This window comes from Limanda limanda, chromosome 12 (assembly GCF_963576545.1).
Source record: "Limanda limanda chromosome 12, fLimLim1.1, whole genome shotgun sequence".
Lineage (NCBI taxonomy): Eukaryota > Metazoa > Chordata > Actinopteri > Pleuronectiformes > Pleuronectidae > Limanda > Limanda limanda.
Window position 1 is genome coordinate 23654718 of NC_083647.1, and position 24262 is coordinate 23678979.

The following is a 24262-nucleotide window of genomic DNA, read 5'->3' on the forward strand; positions in this document are numbered from 1 at the left end:
CACACACCACAACACCACGGCCATAATGCGGCAGCGCCCGCGGAGCCCGGAGCCGACGTGACAGCGCTACAACCCGGCGGAGGAAGCGGACCTCTGTCCCCCTGTCCCCCGGTGGTGGTCCCCCGGCGGTGGTCCCCCGGTGGTCCCGGCTGCAGACATGTCCTCGCTCCCGGTGCAGGAGGACGAGGAGGAGGAGAGGTGGGTGCCCACGCACGTCCAGGTGACGGTGCTCCGGGGCCGGGGCTTGCGAGGCAAGGGCAAGCACGGCACCAGCGACGTGTACGCCATCATCCAGCTGGGCAAGGAGAAGTACTCCACCGGCGTGGTGGAGCGGAGCACGGAGCCGGAGTGGAGGGAGGAGTGCTGCTTCGAGCTGCTGCAGCCCCCCGGGCAGACCCCCGGCCCCGGCAGGAGAGGCGTCCCGGTCCCGGTCCCGGCCCCGGGCAGCGAGCTGGTCCTCACCGTCATGCACCGGGCGCTCATCGGCCTGGACGTGTTCCTGGGCCAGGCCGTGGTGCAGCTGGACGAGGTGTTCCACCAGAGCCGATGGGTGAAAAACCAGTGAGTTCATGTGTGTGTGTTGTGTGTGTGTGTGTGTGTGTGTGTGTGTCAACCTGCAGCTGCATGCACGAGCCTCATCTGCCTCTGTGTGTGTGTGTGTCTGTGTTGTGTAGTTTTGCTTCCCAGTTTTGTTCCCAGACATAAACACAGCTGTCAGATCGGTGCTGCTGCTGCATCAGGGCCCTGCAGACACTCCCTCCTCCTCCCAGAGACATACCAAACTAAACTCTGACCACAACACATCCCAGTGAGCCCCCCCAACCCATCTCCATCCCCATCTCCATCCCATCCCATCCCCTACTCCCACACCAGGCTGGTTGTGTTGTTCTGGTTCTCCCAGTGGTCCGAGGCGTGACGTACAGAGCCGGGTTTGGATTAATGGCCTGTCCCAATTCTCTGGGATTATCTAGCAGTTTCATGATCTGTAAGCTCCAGGGTATTTTTAGAATAACATGTTCTTTCGCACAGGAGCCCAACAACCGCACGACTAAACATCTCCACCTTCAGATCTCTATTGTTTGGGATCAATAAGTGATAAACTATGCAGCTTTTGGTTTAAACTTTTGTTATATCCTACAAATTCCCCCAAGATTTCTTTTAACATCTTTCAGAGAGCCGACCTGAATTTGCTGCAGGTTTAAAAGTGATCGCACAGAAATTAACTCAAGAACAATATAGTTACAACATTCTTAATTTAGATATATCTCTTGTTGACAGTGGAAAGATACAACTTCCTGCTTATTTAATGAGTGATTTCTGACTCTTTGTGTACATTCGGCCATTTGTGGTGTGTGTATGATCATCTGAGCTCCTGACACTTGTGCTGAACTTGACCAACTGTGGTTGAAATGCAGATAAACCAGATTGACACTCATACCGTGAACACACCGATCGGCTCCATGCCCGGTGCACTCAGGTACACTTCACATGTGGAAACAGGAATTACTCGAACAGTAGTTTGTCTCCTGTGCATGAAAACAGCAGCTGCACAGCAGCTGGTAGCAAAGACATCAGGATCAGGGACATTGGTGATTGATTATCGTTATGTTGTGTTTTACCCTGGGAGCCGGGGGCTGGCCGGTTTCTTTTCATGTGATATGAGCCTGACGAATCAGCGAAGGCCGAGAAGACCCAATCACCAATCTCATGGTTTCCAAACGACTCTGTTTCTGCTCGTCCAGACTCGAAGAGTTTTCAAACTAAAACGGATCCAGCAGCGTTTTCTAAACTTCATAGATTTAGCAGCTCTAAAAACTACAGAGTGGATTCATGTTCAAAAGAAAACATAGAAGGGTAGATTTTCCCCCTGATTTAAAGTTTCATCAGGATTCATGAATTGAATTAATAGATCTGCCACTTCGGCCGGATCCACCACAAAATGAAATAGTCAAAGTCAAAGGACACAGTCAAATGTCAAATGTACAGGACGTAGACGGGATTGAAATGCTGTTTCTCTCTGATCCCCAGTGTAAAAATATGAGAAGACAGAACATACAAGTACCCAAAAAACAGAACATACAACTTGCTGCAATTTTACCATAATAACTCTACAAGGATGGAAGGCACAAAATGATCAGTTTGGTACTCGAACACAAAGTTAAGCACTTCACGACTTCACATTTGTGACTCGTTTCCTTCGAGTGTTGCAGAAATGATTTGTTGATATATTGTTTATCCACGGAAACAATTTGGATTCATCATTGTAATCCTTTATCCAGCAGAAAGGACAAACTGTTTCTCTCTGATCCCCGGTGTAAACATATGAGTAGACAGAACATACAAGTACCCAAAAAACAGAACATATAAGTAAGCAGCATAATAAGTACTTATAAACATAGTACACAGTACGACATAGTACAGCGTAGGGGTGTCACGATACCAAAAATTCAGTAGTCGATGCCAATACCAGTAAAATAACACGATTCTCGATGCCAATTTCGATACCACGGTAAAAAAGAAAGGATTTTCTAAGATTCCAAAAGTGCATTCTTTGGATGTTGTTAATGTCATATACGGTAGTTTAATGTGCTTGCGCATATACTGTGGGTTATACGGTAGTTGCGGACGCATGTGAGTGACGTATGTAAGTGACGTATGTAAGTGACGTATGTAAGTGAGACACGTTATGCATTAAAGCGAGCTTAGCATTGATATACAGTTAATATGAATCAGAACTCACCTTGAATTCTTTAAACAAATCCGGATGATGGTCTTTCAGGTGCTTTGCTAAATTGGAAGCTCTCACGGTGCGTCAAAAAAATGGGCATCGTCTGTGTTTTGTTATCTTAGTATCGAAAGGTATTGTAAGTATCGGTTCTCGTGACATCCCTAGTACAGCGAGGCGTCCGTACGTGCAGCCATCTTGGATGTAGAAAGATCGGTTCTCTCTCTGACCACCCTCCACCAAGTTTCGTGAAAACCTCTAATGGAGTTTTAATCCTGCTGACAAACAATCGAACCATGAATAAAACCACTTTTAAGATGTCATCGCCACCATAGATTTATATATAAAGACTAGATGTCTCGTTCGACGGAGCCGGACGTCCGCACATGGCGGCCATCTTGCTACGGGGCATCTCGCTCACCCATAACATTGTGTTGGTAAATAACCATAACTTGCTCAATTTTCAACCGATTTTTAAATGGTTCGGTTTGTTATAAACGTCAGAGATGTAGATATGACACTGCATACTTATGAATAATTATGTTATTTTCTAAAAAAAATGAATAATTTATGCAGTGTCATATCTACATCTCTGACGTTTATAACAAACCGAACCGAGTTATGGTTATTTACCACTACCGCCACAATGTTATGGGTGAGCGAGATGCCCCGTAGCAAGATGGCCGCCATGTGCAGACGTTCGTCTCCGTTGGCCAGCAACGCAGACGAGACCTCTAGTCTTTATATATACATCTATGATCGCGACAACCAGGACCTAAATGTTGGTTCTTTACAACACCATCCTCCATCCTGACATCCCGTCGACCGAGCACAGATCAACACAGAGCCCCCCCCCCCCCCCCTCTGGTGGTGTCCGTGTCCTTCCACGGGACGGGACAGCCGGGACTCGCACCCGACCCGTCTGTGCTTTCACTCAGATGGACCCGTGAACACGAGATGAAAGGGGAACCAGTCTTCTCCCGTCGGTCACTGTCGCAGCCCGCGTGGCTTTGAAGGTTAGAGTCTGTGAAGTTGATGTGTCAGCAGTTTGGTGCGGGGGGGTGTTCCATAGAACCGGGCTGAACACTGGCAACACTTCCAACCGGAGCCTGAAGGATATGGATCTTAGGAGACGGATGTCGAGGGGAGTAGAACACCTCAGATGGCGATCTATCAACTTCCTAAGATGTTACAGTTAAACTTCATTATAAATAACTACAATATAACAAGAAAACACAAATACATTCAAATATCTAGAACCTGAATGAATTGTTTATTCATAGCGGCAAACTTAAATGTCTCATCTGGCAAACGTCCAGTGTGTCTGCAAGGATTCAAACTGCCACATTTTTATTTGCCAACCAGTAGCGGTCTGTCTTTATTTCCCTTTAGGCAATACTACCCATGTTCACATATTTCAACCCTTGAAGAAAGCATCCTGTCTTCGTGCTAAAGGAGTAGTTTGACATTCGAAGCAATCCCAAGCTCGATGGTTTCTATCTTGATAAAAATACTTAAACACAATTATAAAGTGTATTTTTCAATGGGAGACTTGTTGGAAATAACAAAAATTCCAAACAATAGCTTTTTTTTGAGGATTTGAAAGACAAAGTAAAAAGTTCCAGAGTGAAATCCAAACTTCAGGTTTTGTCATGTTGTTTCAAGTTCTTTAACAACGTTATTCTAACAACCTACTTACGTTTAACTTTTTAATAAGTTCAGAACGTTGCTATTGTGCTGCTGTGAATGTATGGATCATGTTTGAGCACCAGTACCCAACCTACTGAAGCTTTGGCTAAATGGTGACTGTCTGCACTGCTCAGCAGAATGAGGTTCTAACAAATACACAATGTGACAGTGGGACAATTATAGAACAATCATAAAGTATGAGAAACGACTCAGGGATATTTCCGACACATCTATACGAGTTAAAAATATTAACCACTGTAGGTTTGACAGCAGGTTAGACAGGAGCAAGTAAAGCTACGGCTACTACGTTTGTGAGAAATATTTGACATTTGTAGGATTATTACATTAAAAGCTGCAGATTTGTATTACGTGATGTGATTTATTACGTTTGTGGTTTATCACGTTGGCGGGTTTAACGGAATGCATCAATTTAAAGTGCTTTCTTCACAACTGTTTGCTGAAGGTGAGCTGTATTTGCGTGGGGATGAAAGGCGGTAGTCAAATCTGATTATGAAAACAAACAAAGCAAGCAGTCAGTGTGCTGCTCAGGTGGAGGAATGAAACTACATCAGCTTTTAATGAGGATTCACCTCAACACAAAGTCAGGATACATTCACAGATGACTGCTGGGATCTGTCTTTTCAAGAGCACAATAAAATGTCATCACTGGGTTTGTCAGCGTTCCGTTTCTTCTTGCAGAGGCTTGAAGGCCGAAGTGTCTCCGTCGGTTCTGCCAACACTCTGTCACTTTACAGTTTGTAATATTTATAAAGCCCTTTAGAGGAGGTGCAGGCTTCAGGGTGATGTAGTGCTCGTATATTTCAGCAAATGGAGACATTTCAGGTTGAAGTGGCTCCTTTCTCCTGAACCTCTGACTTGTTTTATTCTCTCAAGGATTCATCAGTTTTCAAACAGTGTACTTCTGAATCAGCGTGTTCCCGTCACAGTCAGTGGGAATGAAGGAGGAGGTTCACTGTGGATGTGGTTTATGCTTGAGAAGATTCTGTTCTAGCTAACTTGCTACAGTTAAAACAGATGCTAACTTGCTGCAATTTTACCATAATAACTCTACAAGGATTGAAAGAAACAAAATGATCAGTTTGGGACTCGAACACAAAGTTAAGCACTTCACATTTGTGACTTGTTTCCTCCGAGTGAAAATGATTTGTTGATATCTTGTTTATCAACGGGAACAATTTGGATTCATCATTTAAATCCTTTATCCAGCAAAAAGGACAAACTGGTTTAACTTTCTTAAAAACTAAGCTTAGCTGAATCCTGTAAATTGAATTTGATGATATAATATTTAATGCAATGAACAAACTATAATGAAAATACAATGCAGGCACAGTTTCTTCACACACAAGTGGGCAGAACAGCAAAAACATCCACATGACTGCTCTATTCAAAACAAGCCTCAACACGTTTGATCTTAATCAGCAATTGGTGCATTAAATGAAGTTAAAGTTGAAATGGCCTCAGACGGGCGGCACGAGAGGAAGCAGTGGCCGAGATGGTTTTTGCATGTTGAGCTTTCAGAGTCGAGCAGATTCCTGGAACGGTGGGCGTTGAGTGAATTCCCCAAAAGGGTCTGTCGGGGGGGGGGGGTGGGGGTGGGGGGTGACTGCCCAAACGTCACCAGATCTTCTCAAGCAACACATTTTACTCTAAATATGAATTGTCTTGAGTTTTGTACTTTGTCAAACACAGTTTCCTTCGTAGCTTTTAGTTGCAGATCGGGGATTTACCACATATTGGATAGTCAGTGGTTATATTACAATTTAGATGCTGCATTTTAAAATGTAGCCACATTGTCTTTCTATGATAATAATAATTTTAATTTATACAGTGGCTTTCAAGAGACCCAAGGATGCTTTCCATGTGTCACTGTAGAAAAGCCAATGTCTGATGTTGTTCTGGGCTCTGAGTGATACTGAACCTCCATCTGCTGAGTGAGGCAGAACGAGTGTGTGTGTGTGTGTGTGTGTGTGTGTCTGTGTGTGTGTGATGTGCATCCAGAAAAATCCTCTGCTAAGAGCCAACAGCCAAGAGAGAGTACAGTCTAATGGAAGTTTTAGATTACATAACTGTTAAACTGTACGACCTGACAAGTCATCCACCGTAAGATCCATGTACAGCTGCAGTTTGGAGGTTTTGTGCAGTGAAGACGAGGAGACGCATTAAAACAACTGTTGTGTTTCGAGGTAGATTTTGTGTGTTTGTCAGAGCAGAACAACCAGACGGATAAATCTAGGTCACTGTGACTTGTTTTTGTTCCTGCAGGTCGTCAAAGCCCCTGTAGCCAACATGCTAATGAGCAAAGCAGCAAGTGTAAAGCAATGATAGCAACTAGAGTCAAAATGAATCTGTTTTCAGACATGACCTGTAAAATACGGAGAATTGGCCACGGAGTTTACCCAGAGTTCCGTGTTCACACGTGCACCTGCTCCGGAGAAAACCCTGAGGAACAGTTCAGTGCTCGTCTGAAAGCAGCTTTGGTTTCCTCTAGATTTAACACAAATCAGATCCCAAGGTCATTTAAAGGATAAAACCTGTGATTTGTTCTGAAGTGAAACTCAATGAATCAGATACAAGTTCTCTTTATAAAAGAAGCTCGGAGTCGTACATGAAGACAAGGAAACAGGTTGTTCTGCATTGTATGTTTTGTTTTCTTTCCTGTTTGTTTTATTTTACCTAAAAAATAATGAAATAGAAGTTATAATTTTCTTGAAGGTGAATATAGAGATTTAGCTCTGGAGCATTCTCACCCAGTTCTACATTATAGGTGCTAACACAAGCTGAATTTGTTGATGAAGCATTTAAACACAATGTTCACTGAACTCTGTGATGCAGAAATTGGCAGGGAACAAGATAATAAGTGTGACGTCCAAACGTATGATCCTTTATTACTTATTGTTCTCCGGATGCTTCTGCAGGTGCAGCACCTGCGTCTGTTTCTGTCGATCTGCTTTTTGCCCAATGACTCACTTTACTGTTGCATAATACAAAACACCCATTTGTATTCAGTGGATTTTAACACTAGGTTTCCAACAACATATCACTAACAGATCAAATGATATATAAAGGTGATTAGTCAGGTATATTGGAGTATAGTTTTCAGTTAGTTTTCTGTAATTTATTATTGTTTGAAGCTCTTCTTGGCTAAAACTATTTAAATTGCACGAGTAGGTTTCATTTTAATTTGTTGGTCCTTGGAGTCTGCCACAGGTTGGAGTGTTGAAGGTGTCGGATGTGCCTTAGGAGATAGAGCAGGTCGTCCTCTAACCAGAGGGTCGGTGGTTCGATCCCAGTCCCGCCGATCTTATTGGTGATTGCTAATTGGCACTGCTATGTGCTCGCCCAATGTCAGCTTGGCTCCAGCTGACGACCCTCAACGGATACGTGCTGTAGTTAATGGACAGGTGGACACTATTCCTGTGTCTCAAATCAGATATTGTTGTCGGCTTCATGTTGTACGGATTCTACTCACCAACGTAGTGCACAAACTCCAATAGTAAGAGGGTGGTGCTGCCGCAAGGAACATGGCCAATGTGCACTCATCGGACATGACGATAGCTATGATATCTGCCGGCTGCTCACCTCACTTAGAAGTTCATGTTTTATTTCCGTGTGCTCTCTATCATGTTCTCCTTCCTTTTTTGGAAAAATTTGAAAATATACTCTTTTGCCACAGAGCCAAGATGGCAGCTGTCGAGTGGGAGAAGCGTCCAACATGAGACACTCGACTCCTGAGTCCCCATACTCAAAATATAACATGGATTTTTTTTTTTTTAACAATATTTTTTATTTATTTCCAATAAGAACCTACAAAACACATTGACACATACCACACAAGTTGCACAATGAAATGCAGGCGAACTTCACTGCATACACACAAAAAATAAAATAAATAAATAAAGATAAACACGCACACAAACATACATACCTACGTAAAATAATAACAATAATAAATAAAATAAAATGTCACACTCGATATCCCTACAGATAGATATAATCTACCATTTATAACATGGATTTAAATTGAAACGCAGCTTATGACTTAATTTAAACATTCCCAGTCTTTCTGTCACCTGGTCCCTGACGTGTGGTGTGAGGACACAATGCTGGGCTGTTATCACGAGGGGAAGTTAACGGTGAGGTCTGAGCTCATCGCGTCCAGATGTGGAATGTGCTCTGGGACTCGCAGCCTGTCTGCTACTTCTGCTGAGGAGGCAGGAATCCAGGCCACGCCGTTACCCACAGTGCACCTGGAGGCTTCGCTGGCCTAGTTCTCTGAGAGACATGTAACAGGAGGAAGTGTCAAATGAAGCTGAGATGAAGTGGAGTCGTTTACTCGCCTTGCATCTTTTCGGACACATGGCGTTTCTGCTGCTGGGGAGTCGCCCGCCAGCCGCAGCTTTTACAGTTCGTCCAGCACTGTTGGGTTTATTTGGACTTTGCTGCTAACATTTCTGCTGAGTCAGCTTGTTTAATTGGCAGACAGAATAACACTTTATATTCATCTGAGATCTAATGTCTGTCTGGGACTCACTTTGGACAAAAATACAACTTTCTAACCTGGTTTAAAGCCTTAGAATTTCCCTTCCACATCTCGGATTTCTGTTGTGACCATAGACGTGTTTATGAGTCTGATGAATAGTCTTTGATGATAGAGTTTTGTAAGTGATATAAGGAGCTGGGGATCTCGTCCAGGCTTTGTAAAAAGTGGCAGGCATAGATTTAAACTTTCTCAGTGGCACAGATATTTAAACGCTGTAAAGAAGATGAACACCAACTGTCTCTGTATTTAGCGTTTTGAGGGGTTGTTCTCTACTTGACTACTTCGATATATCTTCCATCATGGGGAATTGTAAACAATTCCAGGACTCGCATATTCCTTCAAATTTGTTGCGCTTACCATAGATCTTAAAATTGACCTTGTACAAACCTGCAGAACCCTGTCAATCTTCCTGCATGATAATAATTTCAAACTTGGCACGAGATGGAAATTTCCCTTGTAGACTCCGTCATCTGCTTATTTACATGACATCGCCTATATCCTACAATTTCTTTTTTGTTGTGGTTGAGCATTACTAGAAGAGAGCCTGTGACTCAAGCATTTCATTTCATTTTGTGCATTTGATAATAAACTCTTGAATCTTGATTTGCGAACTTGCGTAACAATCTAAACCGGAGGTATTTTTCCAAGATGGCGACACTTCACCTCACATATTTGTGGTTGACTCAGATTTTGCAGGGACATCTTGAGCCCTTTGACTCCTCGGCTGACGGAGAGTGTATCTCAGATTAATCAAACCTGAAATTCCAACATATTTGGTGAATAAAGCCGTGAATTCCTCAGCTGACACAGATCCTTTGCACTTGGCACCGCTTTTACTCCAGAGAGGCTCTGTTGTCTGGATCTGATGCCACCCAGGCTCCCAGATCCCCACTGAGGCCGAGCACGCGCCGGATAAAATAAGCCTGATAGCCTACTTGTCTCTTCATTTCTGTCCCGTCCTGTTTCTATAGCAATCTACTTGAAGAGGTAGACTTTGCAAGCTGAAGACTAAGACGGCAGCTGGAAGAGAAAAAACAAAAACCTGCCCTCTGCTCCTCAGTGGGTCAGTGAGCCGGCCCGAGAAGAGGAGGTGGTGTCACGCTGGGACGGGGTGGAGTGATGTGATTTCCTGTTTTTGCAAGATGAGGAAGCAGATATGCTGTCATGCTCTGCAGCCGTGGAAGGGGATTGTGCATCCAAAAAAAAAATACTTCTTCAGACAAATTGAAAAGAAAAATCTGTTTGAACATTTGCAGATTGTTGTTTATTACCCATAATGCTTCACAGTGCCAGGTCAACAGCCTGGTGGAAGTTGTGCAGGCGTCTGTGTGGGATGATGCATTTGAGGAACTGGCTCCTCTTCTGTGACCGACTGTTCTGCCCGAGCAGGCCGGCTGGTTTTCTTCTGTGCTGCAGTTTCTGTATTAAGCGTCACGTTTGTTTCCTTACGTGCCTTTTGTCGTCGTCAGGCTTGTTCATGCATCACGTGACCCACCGGCCCAGGTGCACGTGTATAAATAGACCTTTGCATCGTCTTCAAAAACAGAAGACAGTTTGTGGCTGATGAGAAATAGTAAATGAAATGGCACGAGTCAGCAGAAGCAAATCATTTCCTCCGTTTCCTGTGTTATTCAGCCTGCGTGGGTCGAATTGAATTTAAAAACTTTCAAACATAAATGCAAATAAATCACAAAATAGTTTGTGTGCGAGTTCTTCTAGGACTTCTCAGACTATGAAATCAATGATGGCGGCTGTAGTAGCAGCTCGACGTTTGCAGGAGAGAACCTCACCCAGCTCCCTGGTGCTGTGTCTGGAATGTGAGCCCCACCTCGGAGGCAGGGAGTGGGCCGCCCGGTCAGGAGGAGGACTGATACTATTGTTGGAGCATCGGTGTGAAACTCGAGTCCACACCTAGCCGGCATCTGAGGCAGCGAATACAAGCGTAGTCGCAGGAGCCGACACCAAAAAAAACAAATCTGTGCTGCTTCAGATTAAAAGAAAAGAAAAGAAGAGAACAAACCGGTTTTAAAGCTCAGGAATTTACTTTGCTTACTCATTGCTTGATAATCTGGTTCCAGGGTTTGATTTGACGAAATGTAAAAAAAAACTCATCTGGATTAATACTAAGCCTCTGTCAAGTTTTACAAATACAGAAACTTTTTCCACTGCTTGCTTGCATCCACGCGGGAGAGTCGCTCCTCCTCTCGTTTCCCTTTCTGACAAGTGGGTTTCTTAACATGTGTTTATGTGACGTGATGTTTTGTTCCTGTGCAGCTATAAAAAGCAGCAGCAGCATTCCTCTCCTCCGTCCTGCGGCTCCACCTGCTTGTTATGTCTGAGTTGCTCTGGAAGCGTTTGTTTTGCTAATTGTTTTTCCGCGGCCGCGTAGTTTCCTGGGTGTCACCGTGTTTGCAGGCCGGCGGCTGGATGATGATGATGATGATTATACGTCAACCTACAATTACACCAGTGTTTTTACTGGAGCAGAGAGTTTTTTTCTTGTCTCTTTTCCTTTGTGATCCAACAAAACCAAAAAGGGACCTGGACACAAAGCCACTGATTTTGTTTGAATCAAATCTCTTTCTTTAGTGTTTTTTAAACTGTCCTTGCTTCGTTCCTTTAGAGCCAAAAGTAAGCTACAAGTGTAACGTATCATTTATTCTGTCATAACAAAGTTTAAATCTGCCGGGAACCTCAAATATTCAGAAAATGTCTGTAAGTTCCTGTAAAAGCAGAACAAACCTTTAGCAGGAATCTCGGCTCAGGGTTGTAAAAACGTTGATTCACTCTTTATGCAGCAGGAAAAATGTATAAGAAATAAACCTGTAATGTGGATTTTAGGGATTTTTTATCATAACTTCAACTACAGACTTGATTCATGTCGTAGAATCACACATAGTCACAGCTCTTTACTCAGTTTTCTTTCACGTGGGAGCTTTCATTCCTCTGCTTTTACTTTCTAACCTCTGTTCTCGGAACATTTCTCAGTCGCACATTTGACGTTCCACAACACGACATTTAGACTTTCTTGTTGATTCGACAGAACAGGATATTGTAGTCATTCCTGAAGTGTCACTCCCCCCCCCCACTTATATCTCTGACATCCTGTTTTATATTTCTACATTTAAGCTGTTTATAGTTCAGAGTTTCCCCAACAAACACACTGATTACAAAATGAGCTGTAATTGCACTTAATATCATTAAGGTCAAATATCTATGAGTGTGTGGAGTTTGGCGTGGCCTTGGTGGAGGTATGTGCTGATATCACTCAAGCTCTATTGTAGTTGTATGATATTATGAAAGTAGGGTATATAAACCTGCACCACACCAGAGAATGATTGTGAATGTGGGCAGGTATTTGTCAGCCTCTCGATGCAGGAACTCGGAGTCTCTGTGGTCGGGGTGCGATTTGAAAATAGCCCGGCAGCACAGGAAGTGAACAAATAAAAGCAGCTCTCGGTTTGTCGCCCTCGCTGCAGCGGTAAATCCCCCCCCCCCCCACCCGTTGGCACCAAGTGTCAGAAACATGTGTTATCTGGGGGGGAATTTTCCTCTTTTTTCTTTTAAAACCAGTCAGAGCAGATGAGACTTTCCCATGAGTCACAGGGAGGTGTCGTGGTGTCATTGTTCCTCGCAGCATGAGCAGGGTTTGTAAGAACCGCTGCTCTGTGCCCGTCCACTAAAGGAATTTAGAGCAGGGGGGGGGAATCTGGTTTTTACCGAGGGTCTGTTGTTGTAGCTATGTAGGACGCGCACCGGTAAACCAGAGATGAGCATTGTTTTACTTCTTTGTTCTTGTTTAACACGGTCTGATTAAAGAACAAGAGGCCTCACCAAGGCATTGTGGGATGTTTGACCACACAGCTGGTTAGTAGGACACACACACACACACACACACACACACACACACACACACACACACACACACACACACACACACACACACACACACACACACACACACACACACACACACACACACACACACACACACACAGACAGACAGACATTAAGCCCATTTCATAATTACAATCATTCACGTCACTCAATGCCAAACTAACTCATGACCCTGCGTGTGCGTGTGCGTGTGCGTGTGCGTGTGTGTGTGTGTGTGTGTGTGTTTAAAAGATAACAGAGGATGCAGACACAGTTATTATTGAATTATGAGTACCCTGAAGAATTTAATGTGTCAGTCGGATTTTTTCCTATTGAAGGTTTCTCCAATTATTTTTCATTTAAATATTTATTCAATCAGAAACACTGGATCTTCTTGTTTAATAACGTGTCATGATCACTTTTTTTTTATTATGTGAGCTTTCTAAACACTACATTACCCATGATCCTCGACAGCAGTTGCCATGGAGAAGAATTTAAAAATGCTTTGTCATTATAGTGGAGAACAAAAGATGGAGGCTGGACTCATAGCTCTTTTAATTTGTCCAAAATAATCCAGCAATTATTTATTTCCACTGCTGATTGTCCTGTCAGATTTCTTAGGGATGTTAGATGCTTCTTAGTTTTTTATTAATTAATATAAATTAATAAAAAAAAATTGTATTGAAGCTATAGAAGAGCTCCACCTGTTGAGTCATTTTGTCTATGGGAAAAATAATACATTTAATATATAATTTAAGTTTAAAGAGAGAAGGTTTTGGTTATTAAACTCCTTTTTATGAGCAGAGAAGGATAAACACTTAATATCAAGATAAAGTCAATGATAGAAACAGAGAAAATAATCAAATCCTCATCATCATTCATCATTTTACTTGATAAATGACTCACACAGTGAATCAATAATCCGAATTGCTGCTGATTAATTATATCGTTTTGCTAGATGACTTCAGGGAAACATTCAAGAACATTTTGATGTTTTTCTGTTGCAGGTGGTACAGACTCAACTCCAAAACCGGGAAGAAGGAGAAGGAACGAGGAGACATTCAAGTCAGCGTCCAGTTCACCAGGAACAACCTGACGGCCAGCATGTACGACCTGGTGATGAAGGACAAGGGCACCTCCACCTTCAACAAGCTCAAAGAGCGCATGAGGGGGAAGAGGAGATCGAGTGAGGAAGACTCCTCCTCCGCCGTGGTGGTGCCCGGCGGGAACGGGACCGCGAACCGGGTTCGGACCCGGCTGCCGAGCGATGGCGGCGGCGAGGAGGACTACGAGGATGACGAGGGGGGGGAGGCCCGGCGGAGCAAGATGAGGACCTTCTTCCTCAGAGGGAAGCTGAGGAAGTCGTCGGACACTCGCTCCAGCACGTCCCTCGGCTCGGAGAGCAGCGAGTCGTCGCGGGGGGGCAGCCTCAGTCCCACAGCGGGCATCAGTGTGGTGGTCTCGGACCTCTCCAACTCGCCCAGCAACAGCAGCAACCTGACGGCAGACTACTCCCCAGGTGAGAGTCCCCAGAGGATAGACCAGGTTTCCATTCAACCTCAGTCCAATGGTAGAGTTCAGTGTCACACTCCAAGATTAAATTTTCACAGAGCCTGAAGTTGGATTTTTTTAATTTATTTCCCCAACACAAAAATATTAAAATTCGGTTTTCATTCAATTTATGACAAAGAAAAAGATTAAAAGATATTTGAGAAGCAGTGAACTGATCAACTGATAATCAACAATTCAACGATTGGTTTCAGTTCTAATCTGCTGATTATTGTTTTGATAATTGACCAACAGTCCAAAAACCGACAGAGAATTTAACCTCTGTTTGTACAAAGAGCAGGATAATGCATCCTCAGGTTTTCAGTGGTGAGCAGATCTCACTCATTCAATCTATATAAGAACTTACATAACACTTCAGAAACAGTAAGGTTTAGTTTTTGTTCTTCACGAGGTGCTTTTTACTCTGAAAAGGAAGCTGTGTTTGTGCAACTGCTGTTGAGGAAACATGCGAGTGGACGGTGGAACGGAAAGTTCTCAGTTTGTACGTGCAACACTAATAGTGAGTGTGAAACAGGAAGAGGCCACAAATAATCCACTTTAATTCTATTCTCTTAGCAGCGCTTCGAGTGGGTTTCATTTCCACCACTTCTTTATTTACTTATAGCTCAACAATTCTATGCAACGTCTGAGGAATTTTTTATCAGATTCTGTTTGACCTCATTTATTAGTGTGACATTTTAATAATACTCTTTATTTTTATAGCACCTTCCTGAACAAAAAGCTTCACAAAGGGAAAAAATGGAGATTGAAAGATTAGCGATCAAAACGAAAGATATAATAATCAGCGACATTTGTTACAATTTTTAATATAAAATTCGGTGTCCGTATCATCCAGCTGTACGACCACAGTGCTGCTATAGTGAGAATAAATTAGGGGAATATGTGCGTCTCCACTTCACAACAGACCCACAAAGACTTAATTAAATGTGAGGTGTGGAGCTGTGTGGATTGTTCGGAGGTTCGAGTTCCTCTGAGTGTCGTCTACTTTGTTAAAGCGCCTGATTGCAGAGTTAGAGGGAGAGAGAGAGAGTGACTCTGCACAGTGAAGCACAGAGCAACGCTTCCCATTATGCTAGAGCTGAGTAATCACACAGAGGTGAATTAATCCAGAGATACTGACCCAGCCTGCTGTGAAGAGCTCCGGAGTCAAAGCCATTACAAGGTTTTATCACCCGACTAAGCTGCCTGTAAATTTAATTTAGCAAAGCCCTTGATTACCTGCATCCATTTTTCCCACTATCTCTGTTTCTCATTCTGCAGAGCACACGGAAAACACGTCGCCCAAGTCGCGCTCGCTCCGATGTGACTCCGGTGACGAGGCCGGTGAGATCACCATCGCAGTGCCTCAGCTCACTGTGTGCGTTAACGGAAGCCATGCTTACAAAGTCCAGCCCCCGGACCCCGGCTCAGGAAAACCCCTCGACTCGTTAGGCCTGGGACTGTTGCAGAAGTCTTTGCCCGTGTCCGTGTCGCTACAGAACCTCAGCCCGCTGGCGTCCGCCGACCCTCACAAAGCTCCGGCGGGCGACGGGCGCCGCTGGTCCTTTGACAAACCCGGCGAGGAGGAAAAAGCAGCCATAGCGGCGGCTCTGGAGCAAAGCGGGCCCATGCAGGGTGAAGAAGAGGAGGAAGAGGAGGAGCGTTTGGGCCGGGCCGCTCTGTCAGAAAGCCAGGGGAAGAAGCAGAGGAGGAAAGGGTCCAAGGACGGGTCGGAGGGGGGGGCCACCCCGGAGAAACACAAGGGCTGGTTCGGATCCAAGGACTCGAACTGCAAACCAAGGTGAGATACACACTGGGATCACACAACTAATGACACACTGATGCTTTGTCACAGCATCAAACAGGTGATGGATTCTCTTTTAGTACATTTCAGTATAAACATGAATGAAATCAATACGCGCTCATGAGCCTGACGGGAGTTTGAACCTGCTCTGTTTGGAGTTCTCTGCATCGCCGCTCAACAACTCGGGTCCAATCACACGTGATCTGTTCTGCTTGAGTTGTGTTGAGTTGTGTGCTGTGAAGGAATGTGTTTGATGTGCAGGCTGATACTTTCGCAGCAAACGTCTAAACACAACTTTACTCAAGTTGATGATCAACCAACTTGAACAAATTCTATCCAATGTTAACTTTTTAGTTTGCTTCATGTCCCGTCTGCTAACATGGCGTTTTTAGAAGGGTTTTTGACCTATACTGCAGCCAGCCACCAGGGGAGCTGTCGTGTCGTCCATCTTTATAGTATACATGGTTAGCCTAGCTTAGCATCAGAACTGAAAACAGGGAAACCAACCAACATTTTTTAATCTCAAAAACTATCAGCTACTTTGTTAAGTTAAAGAAGAATTATCTCAGCGTAAAGTTGTGTTTTCTGATAAAACTTAAAGACGTAAATTCTTAAAACGTCCTCTGCTCCCTGATGGTTCAGTTTCAAACTCCACATCCACAGTGTCATCACGTCGGACACGTATCATGGTGGTTGTTTACTTTTCACTTCCTGGCGGCGAGACGCTGCCTCCAGCTCTCCCCACCCCCCCCGGTCTCTGGTTACAGCAGGTACCTGCAATGCAGATGGAGGAGGGCGCTGCTCTCGAGAAATTAGCTCCATCAAGCTTGAAGCTTCGCAGACGCTGTAACACGGTTCATAGGAAAGATGAGGATGTGGGCTGGAGTATTGTTATCTTGTGTGTGTGTGTGTTGGTGTGGGGGTGTGTGTGTGTTTGTGTTTCCACTTCACACAAGCACAATCTGAAGTGGGTAATTTAATTGGGAGCTGTCGCCTGCTGCTCCGAACCTTCTTTGTGTTGGTATCTAATATAAATCAAATCTTTAATACCAGGTCTCCAAAAAACACTTACTAACAATTATTTAAAAATTTTTTTATCAGTTCATTGAACCGAGACAAGAAAAAAACAAAACAATCACTGAGTCATAATATTTCCATCCACAACAGAATAATGGTCTGATAAGCTCCTGCTGCTCTGAGCCAGGTCAGCTCTTCTGGACCATAGTAAACTCAATACCTTCTGCCGGCGCTGTAACTTTACGTTTTCATCGCTTACACAACCACACGCTCAGATCCTCGGGGGGGGGGAGAAGTGCCAAGTTGGCAGCGGTAGCAGAAGGTAATCATAACACTCAGCTGCAGCTCCTGCAAAAAATCAGTGAAAACGCAGGTGAGGCACAGAAATACGTGTTTCAGGTGCGTGAATGTACAGAAAGAAGGCATTTTTAAAACTAATACAGTTCCAGATGAGGACTTTATGTGATTATAAAATGTTTCCAGTTACTCTGACGGCTGGTTTTAGATTTAAAATTGGGGTCAAAACTGTTTTAGAACCCGACCAATGTATCAGTTGGTGGATAATATACCAATGTGAGCCTTTCACAGATATATCAGCTTTGCGTTTGTTGATATGAACATTTTATTTTACAGTATAAACGGCGTAGAAAAGACAAAGTGCATTAATTATCTCAGCCAAGGAGGTTATGTTTTCACCCCTGTTTGTTTTACTACGAAACAGATTCACACAAAAACAGCAAAGAAACCAAATATATATTTTTTTGACATTTTTGTTGATTCCTCAGAGAAAAATGTATGAATCTTCATGATTATCCTTCTAATATCTATGAGGATTGTGTGTGATTTGGTGTTGATTCAAATAAAAAATCTGGATCTAGTGAATTTGAATTTTCATAAGAGGACTGTTTGGCTTTGGCAGGGATATGTGCTTTACTGAGTATTAATATTTTACTTTAAAGATATTCTGTCTGTTATCTTTGGTTGTATTTAAGTTTAAGGTTCCACTGTAATATATCAAGCCTCAGTTACATTTCTTTGTGATCATAGGAATGTATACCGAGGTATTTGAATTTTTTTACTCCTTAATATTGTTATCGGCCCCCCAAAGGAATCCCTATTGGTCGGGCTCTAAACTGTTTATATGAAATGAGACAGAAAACCTCCTGCAGACGAACGGTCCCATGAGCAACCCCCACTAATCCAGAGGACTTTGTGCGTTTCCTTTCACAGCCTGGTGGTGTCACCTAAACTAGACCCCAACACTGATCCCCTCCCCTCTAGTCCCCCCCCCTCGGGTCCCCCTGTCGATCTTGCCTCTCTGGTTTCTCCGCTGCATCACACTAACCCCTTCTGCCGCTCGCAGACCTCCCCACCTCCCATCTCCCCCTGCAACCCTTTCTTCTCTGTCCTCCAGCACAACCCTTTCTATGACGACATGCTAACCACTCCGCCCCCTACACCCCCATTGCCTCCTCTGCCCTATCTCTCCAGCTCCCGGCCCCCCATAGCTCAGCTCTTTCCGCAGGCGAGTAACCCCGGCCACACTGTGACCCACGACCACCCGGCCTCAGAGGACTCCGACTTTGGCACCGATGTTGCAGCGAGTGACCGGATGGCCGGAGTTGAGAAATGTCTCCTTTATCTTGCTCCCACGGAGGAAGAGAACCCTTTTAGCAAGGAATTGTCCGACCTTTTAATGTCCGCTGGGCAGCTGCAGCCAGATTCCGAGTGGGACGAATCTTTTGAAGCGTTTGCAGCTGGCAGGCTGCAGTCTCCAGAGGACCTGAGCACAGATTGCAAAACACAGCAGAACACGCTCAGTGACCATTCGCTGGAAAACTGCAATAATAAAGGAACATTACTGCCCATGGGGGATTGGAACACTAGTGAAAATGACGCACTACATCATCACCCCTGCAGAAAAGACCCGTCCGACGCTGAAGAAGCCACTGACACGTTTGCACAATTCCTTGAAACAATCCCAGAACAGATCAACTCTGAAAGCCTCGACACAACTTTGAATCCTCCTCCTGATTTATCAAAGCTTGACGCTTGCACGGAAACTAATCAAGCTAGCAGTACCACTAACACTAACATGCACCAGACCCCCGGTAACACTTCCTCCACACAGCTCATCAGCAGCTCCCCGGATCCGGCTTCGTCAGGTCTCGGCAGCTCGGTCGAGGACGACGTCCACTCCTGTCTTTCTTCTTATGCCGATAAACTCTCTGCGTCCTCTTCCTCCGAGGAATCTGAGGCACGGAACTTTGAGAGCAGTATTCAGGATCCTGACGCCGCTGTGTCTGAAAACCAGAAGCCCTCAGAATCTGAAGATGACATCACCGACAAATCAAATGATTGGACGGTTATTCAGCAGCAGGATGGGGTTGGAGGTCCGGACAATTCAGAGGAACCACAGTCCCCGGTGATTCCAAATCAGGAGTCTGAGACCACCGCAAGAGAGACAGAAAGTAAAGGTGCAGAAACCGAGACACTAAACCTTTCCGACGTCCCGGCCTTGTTGCCGAACGTCTCTGAAGTTCAACTAGAATCCAACGACTCTTCACAGTCTGATGCGTTCAAAAGCCTAATTTTGGATTTCTCTGAGGAGTTTAATGATAGTTCTGGAAAGAACAATTCAGAAATGAACATTCTTGTGACTCCAGATGATGAATTCTCCTCCAAGCTCCCATCGTTGTACGTCCTGACCTCCTCCCCGGATCTGAAGCAGCGTTTGCTGGACACCAGTTTAGGACGACAGGAGGCGAGCCGGTCTAGTCCGGTGTCATTTGGGGCTTTCGGTGAAACCAGACCCGGCCTGGACCTCGACAGCACACTGTTGCACACTCAGGTGTCGGATCAGAGCTCCAGCAGCTTCCTCCACAGCCTCTATGTCAGCACCGACTCGCAGGATTACCAGACCTGTGCGTCTCAGCCGTCCTCCAGCGTCTCGGAGCTCGAGGAGACGCGGCTCTCTGCGAACTCAACGCTCTGCGGCGAGCTGAGCGACATTCAGACAACTGCTGACGCTGCTTTGGGCCTGGAAGAGTCCACCGGTGCATCCACGTCATCGAGCAGAGAAATCAACCAAACCAACAGATTTGAAGAATACGATGACAAGACAAAATTCATGATCGGGGATGGTTTTGATCTAGAAGTTCTTCCTGCAGCGCCTACAGACTCTGAGGAGAGCTGCGGTCCAAAGAGGCTCGGGGAGGAAAACCAGAACGATGAGGAGTTCTCCAGAAGCCCTCAGGCCCAGTCTGCTGCTCTCCACCGCTCCCACTCCGAGGGAACCCTGACGCCCGGGTTCGACGACCTCCTCCTGCCCTCCTTCGGGAGCGACCCCGGTGCGATCCAGGAGTCCTCGTCGGTTCCGCCAGACCTCGCTCTCCCCTCTCTGACCTCCTTTGCTCCCTCTTTAACCCTGAGTAGCTCCTCTCTAGTGCTCCGCTCCTTCCCTCCCCTTGCCAGCGCTTTGGCCGGGTCGCCACCCAGCACGCCACAAGCTGCTGTGCCACAGCCAGAGGAGACGCAGGAGCAGCAGCAGCAGCAGGCGGACGGTCAGCAGAACAGGTGAGGTTGCACATGCTCCGTGAGAAGGTGGAGGGGATCCAGCTTCCAGAAATCTCTATCCTGTTGTCTTCTTCAATCTTCTTCTGCCGCTCCGCTTCTGCCGGCTTTTCTTCTGAGTCGCCAGCTCTCAAGGGGTTTCTCCTTTTGTGGTGTGACCTTGTCTTTTTCATCACTCTCACTCTCACACACACACACACAAACACACACACACACACACACACACACACACACACACACACACACACACACACACACACACACACACACTGGTGTTAACAGGACTCCTCTGCAGGTGTCTTGTGTGTGGCAACAAGAGGGGAAAAGGAGCCTCAGGCCAATTAGCAGTTATTATTTTGCCCTGATTCCTTCCTCCACACACACACACCAACACACACACACACACACACACACACACACACACACACACACACACACAAACACACACCTCCCCACAGGGCCGGCAGCCACACTCATTTGCCAAAACCTCCACCAGGAAACCGGGCTCGATTCGAGGCAAACAAGGTGTTGTTGTGTCACTGATAGCATTTCCTTTTCACCTCGGGGTAACAACACATTTAACACACTTCTCCCTGTTTGATTGCACCGACGCATGCAATTAAGTCTTTCAGTTTTGAGCTCATTTAATTTCAATTTTCACCAGCGTTTCCTGTAGCGAGGACTCTCACCCTGTCTAACCTGCATCCACGTCTGGTGTCACGCTGCAGGTCTACACAACAGTCTGATAGAAGACAATGATGGAACCTGTTACTTTTAATAACCAGGGCTGTCGTGGCATGAAGTTAAATAAGGTTCCTTCTCAATGTAGGTCACCGACACAGGAGGTTGTTTATCCTGTGTTATTGTAATGTTGTAGTTTGAGAATGTCCCTGGTTTTAACCCAAGTAAAATGTTTCAGAAGAGAAATATTAATTTGCTGAAGAGAGATTTAAGTTGAAGTCAATGTTTTGACGCTTCCCAAAGGAAATCAAGGTTGTGTTCTCTGTGATTTTCAGAATAAAAGCTCAGTTTTTAACCTTGTTAACTTCTGAACCCCTGCAAAATAAAGCAAAGTTATGGCTTCATTAAGATTCACTCTGAAGTGAAATTTGACTAAAATGTGATGTCTTCAATTTCATATTAGTTGATTTGAAGGATTCTTAGATCTAAAAAGACTTTCGTAAAAGCCAACATTTGATCCATCTCACAAATAGATGTAGTTGAAATATATACTGAAATATATATTTTTTAAATTCATTTCCATTTTAATCATCTTGAGGCCGTGACAAATGGTCAAAATCTCCAGAAAAAAGTTGTTGTCAAACCTTGACGGAGGAAGGAAACATGTCATACGTAGATAAAAATGACCAAAGACCTGCAGTGTGGCGACCGGACTGGATTCCTTACATCTCTTAAAAGTCGCCCGTATGACAAAGGTCTTGCTGTTGTATCACGTGTAATACTGACTGTATGAACTGTATGCATTCCTGGCTGTTGTCCCGTGCAGCCCCCACCCAGTGCGGCCCCTGACCACTGCCATGCTGGCTGAGGAGAAGCGGACTGAGGGCCGGTCAGTGCTGGCCACCGGCCTGGAGAAGCTCAAGTCCACCATCCACCCGGGGAGGAGCAGCCAGACCAGCGAGGCGGAGACGGACCGGAGGAAGGTGCAGTACATCTGTCATATTAATCCATTGAGTACAATGAGAAAAATAGAAGAAATTCTATATTTATTATGTCTTATTTTGCATTTTAAGTGTCAGAAATCAGTGTGTTTAGATTTATATGATTTCTGAAAAGCTCATTCTTAAAAAACGTCGTTTATCCGGGAGAGGACATTTGGTTTCAATTAAGACGTTTCAGCCGAGAACAGAAATAAAAACAGACATTAACGATAAATAGGAATATAGAATAGGGGTAAGAATAGAAAATAGAAAAGTTTGTTAAAAAAATATGTGAAAATAAATTAAATACAAGAATTCAAAATGTATAAATCAGAAGATGATAATAATATCAGAACAACAATAATAATCATTTGAACAATAAAACTTAAATAGATTAATCATTTCCACCTGCTTTAAAACAGAGGAGGGTAAACCTGATTATGGGATTCGTGACTTTAATGTATTTACACAGATAATCTATTAATGAGCCATACATTTCTATTATGAGGCTCTATACTTTCATAACTTACAGATTGATAAATGAAAACTAAGGACGTTCCATCACCAAGCGAAACACATTATTCTGTTAGCACAGAAAACCCAGATCCCGTTGATTAATTTCAATTTAATCCTTATTGAATTTAACAGAAAATGTAAATATTGATTCAATTTAGATCAATACAAATGTTTGCATTCTCCGTAAAATGCCTGGACCCGCCCCTTTGTCCAGATTCTTTCTTCTTTCTCGATCCTTTAACCAAGTTTTGTGGAAATCTCTTCAGTGGGATTTGCGTAATCCTGCCGACAAATATAAACAAACAAGAACCACATGGACATGGGGGTGGAAACATAACCACCACAGCGCTCTTATCCTCTGCTGCTTCTCTCTCTCTCTCTCTCTCTCTCTCTCTCTCTCTCTCTCTCTCTCTCTCTCTCTCTCTCTCTCTCTCTCTCAGTCTCTGACGGAGGGGGCGGGCTCGTACTACCACCTGACCCACAGCGAGCTGGTCGCCCTGCTGGGGCAGCGGGAGGCGGATCTGCGGCGGCAGGGGGCGGAGTTTGAGCGTCAGCGGGTCCTGCTGGCCAAGCGGGAGCTGGAGCTGAGGAGGCTGAAGCCGCAGGTCCGAGACCTGGAGGACTACATCGACACGCTGCTGGTGAGCATCATGGAGCAGAAGCCCACGCTCCTGCAAGTGCGCTCCAAGCTCAAGTGACGAAGGCAGCTGGTGGGTGTGGTCTGCAGTCCGATCCTCATCTGTTCACTCTTAACCTCCAACACAGCTCTTTAGTCTTTTCACTGCTACGCTGTCCTTTTTGATACCAATGTTTAGGCACCGAGAGATGTCGAGGCCACGAGTTCGTTACTGCGCTGAAGCATCCTCGTCTGAAGGTGGCTGGGGGGGGGTTCTGAATGTAGCGGGTCCTCAGGTTGTTTTCAGGTTCACACGGCGCGTTGTTTTTTCCACGCTCACAGAGGAGCGGGCGGGTCTAAGGACCGGGGTTCCTCTTGGGTTCTGAGGGTCTCCCGACTGTTGAAACACAGATTCCTCCTTTTCACGTCTCACGTCTCACTTCTATCACCTTATCACCAGAGAGAGGAACTGCACAGGGTTCAGTCCATAACAACGTGTAAACAACCGATATCGCTCGAAGATCGTTAAATACAGATTGATGCATCAGGTCCAGTTTCTTTGGTTTTACGTTTATTTAAGTGCAGCTTGAAAATCCGGGTGTGGAGACTTGAAACGAGCTTGAGAAGAGAATCCATCACAGGTCACATCTTCTCAGCTCTTGCCTTTTTCTCTTCG

General features: G+C 44.8%; 1 protein-coding gene across 1 annotated transcript; it reads left to right on the forward strand.

The window, feature by feature from the left end:
- Positions 1-10: 10 nt before the first annotated feature.
- On the forward strand, positions 11-24262 carry rab11fip5a (RAB11 family interacting protein 5a (class I)). Its single transcript, XM_061082790.1, has 6 exons — positions 11-561; positions 13859-14370; positions 15681-16200; positions 18451-20796; positions 22301-22457; positions 23411-24262. Exons 1-6 carry the CDS (start codon positions 158-160, stop codon positions 23666-23668), a joined length of 4197 nt encoding a protein of 1398 aa, XP_060938773.1. The 5' UTR covers positions 11-157; the 3' UTR covers positions 23669-24262.

Coding starts and splice junctions, on each gene's coding strand:
- rab11fip5a (XM_061082790.1), top strand. CDS start 158: ATGTCCTCGCTCCCGGTGCAGGAGGACGAGGAGGAGGAGAGGTGGGTG. Junction 14,371..15,680: donor GACGGCAGACTACTCCCCAG/GTGAGAGTCCCC, acceptor CTCATTCTGCAG/AGCACACGGAAAACACGTCG. Junction 22,458..23,410: donor CGGAGACGGACCGGAGGAAG/GTGCAGTACATC, acceptor TCTCTCTCTCAG/TCTCTGACGGAGGGGGCGGG.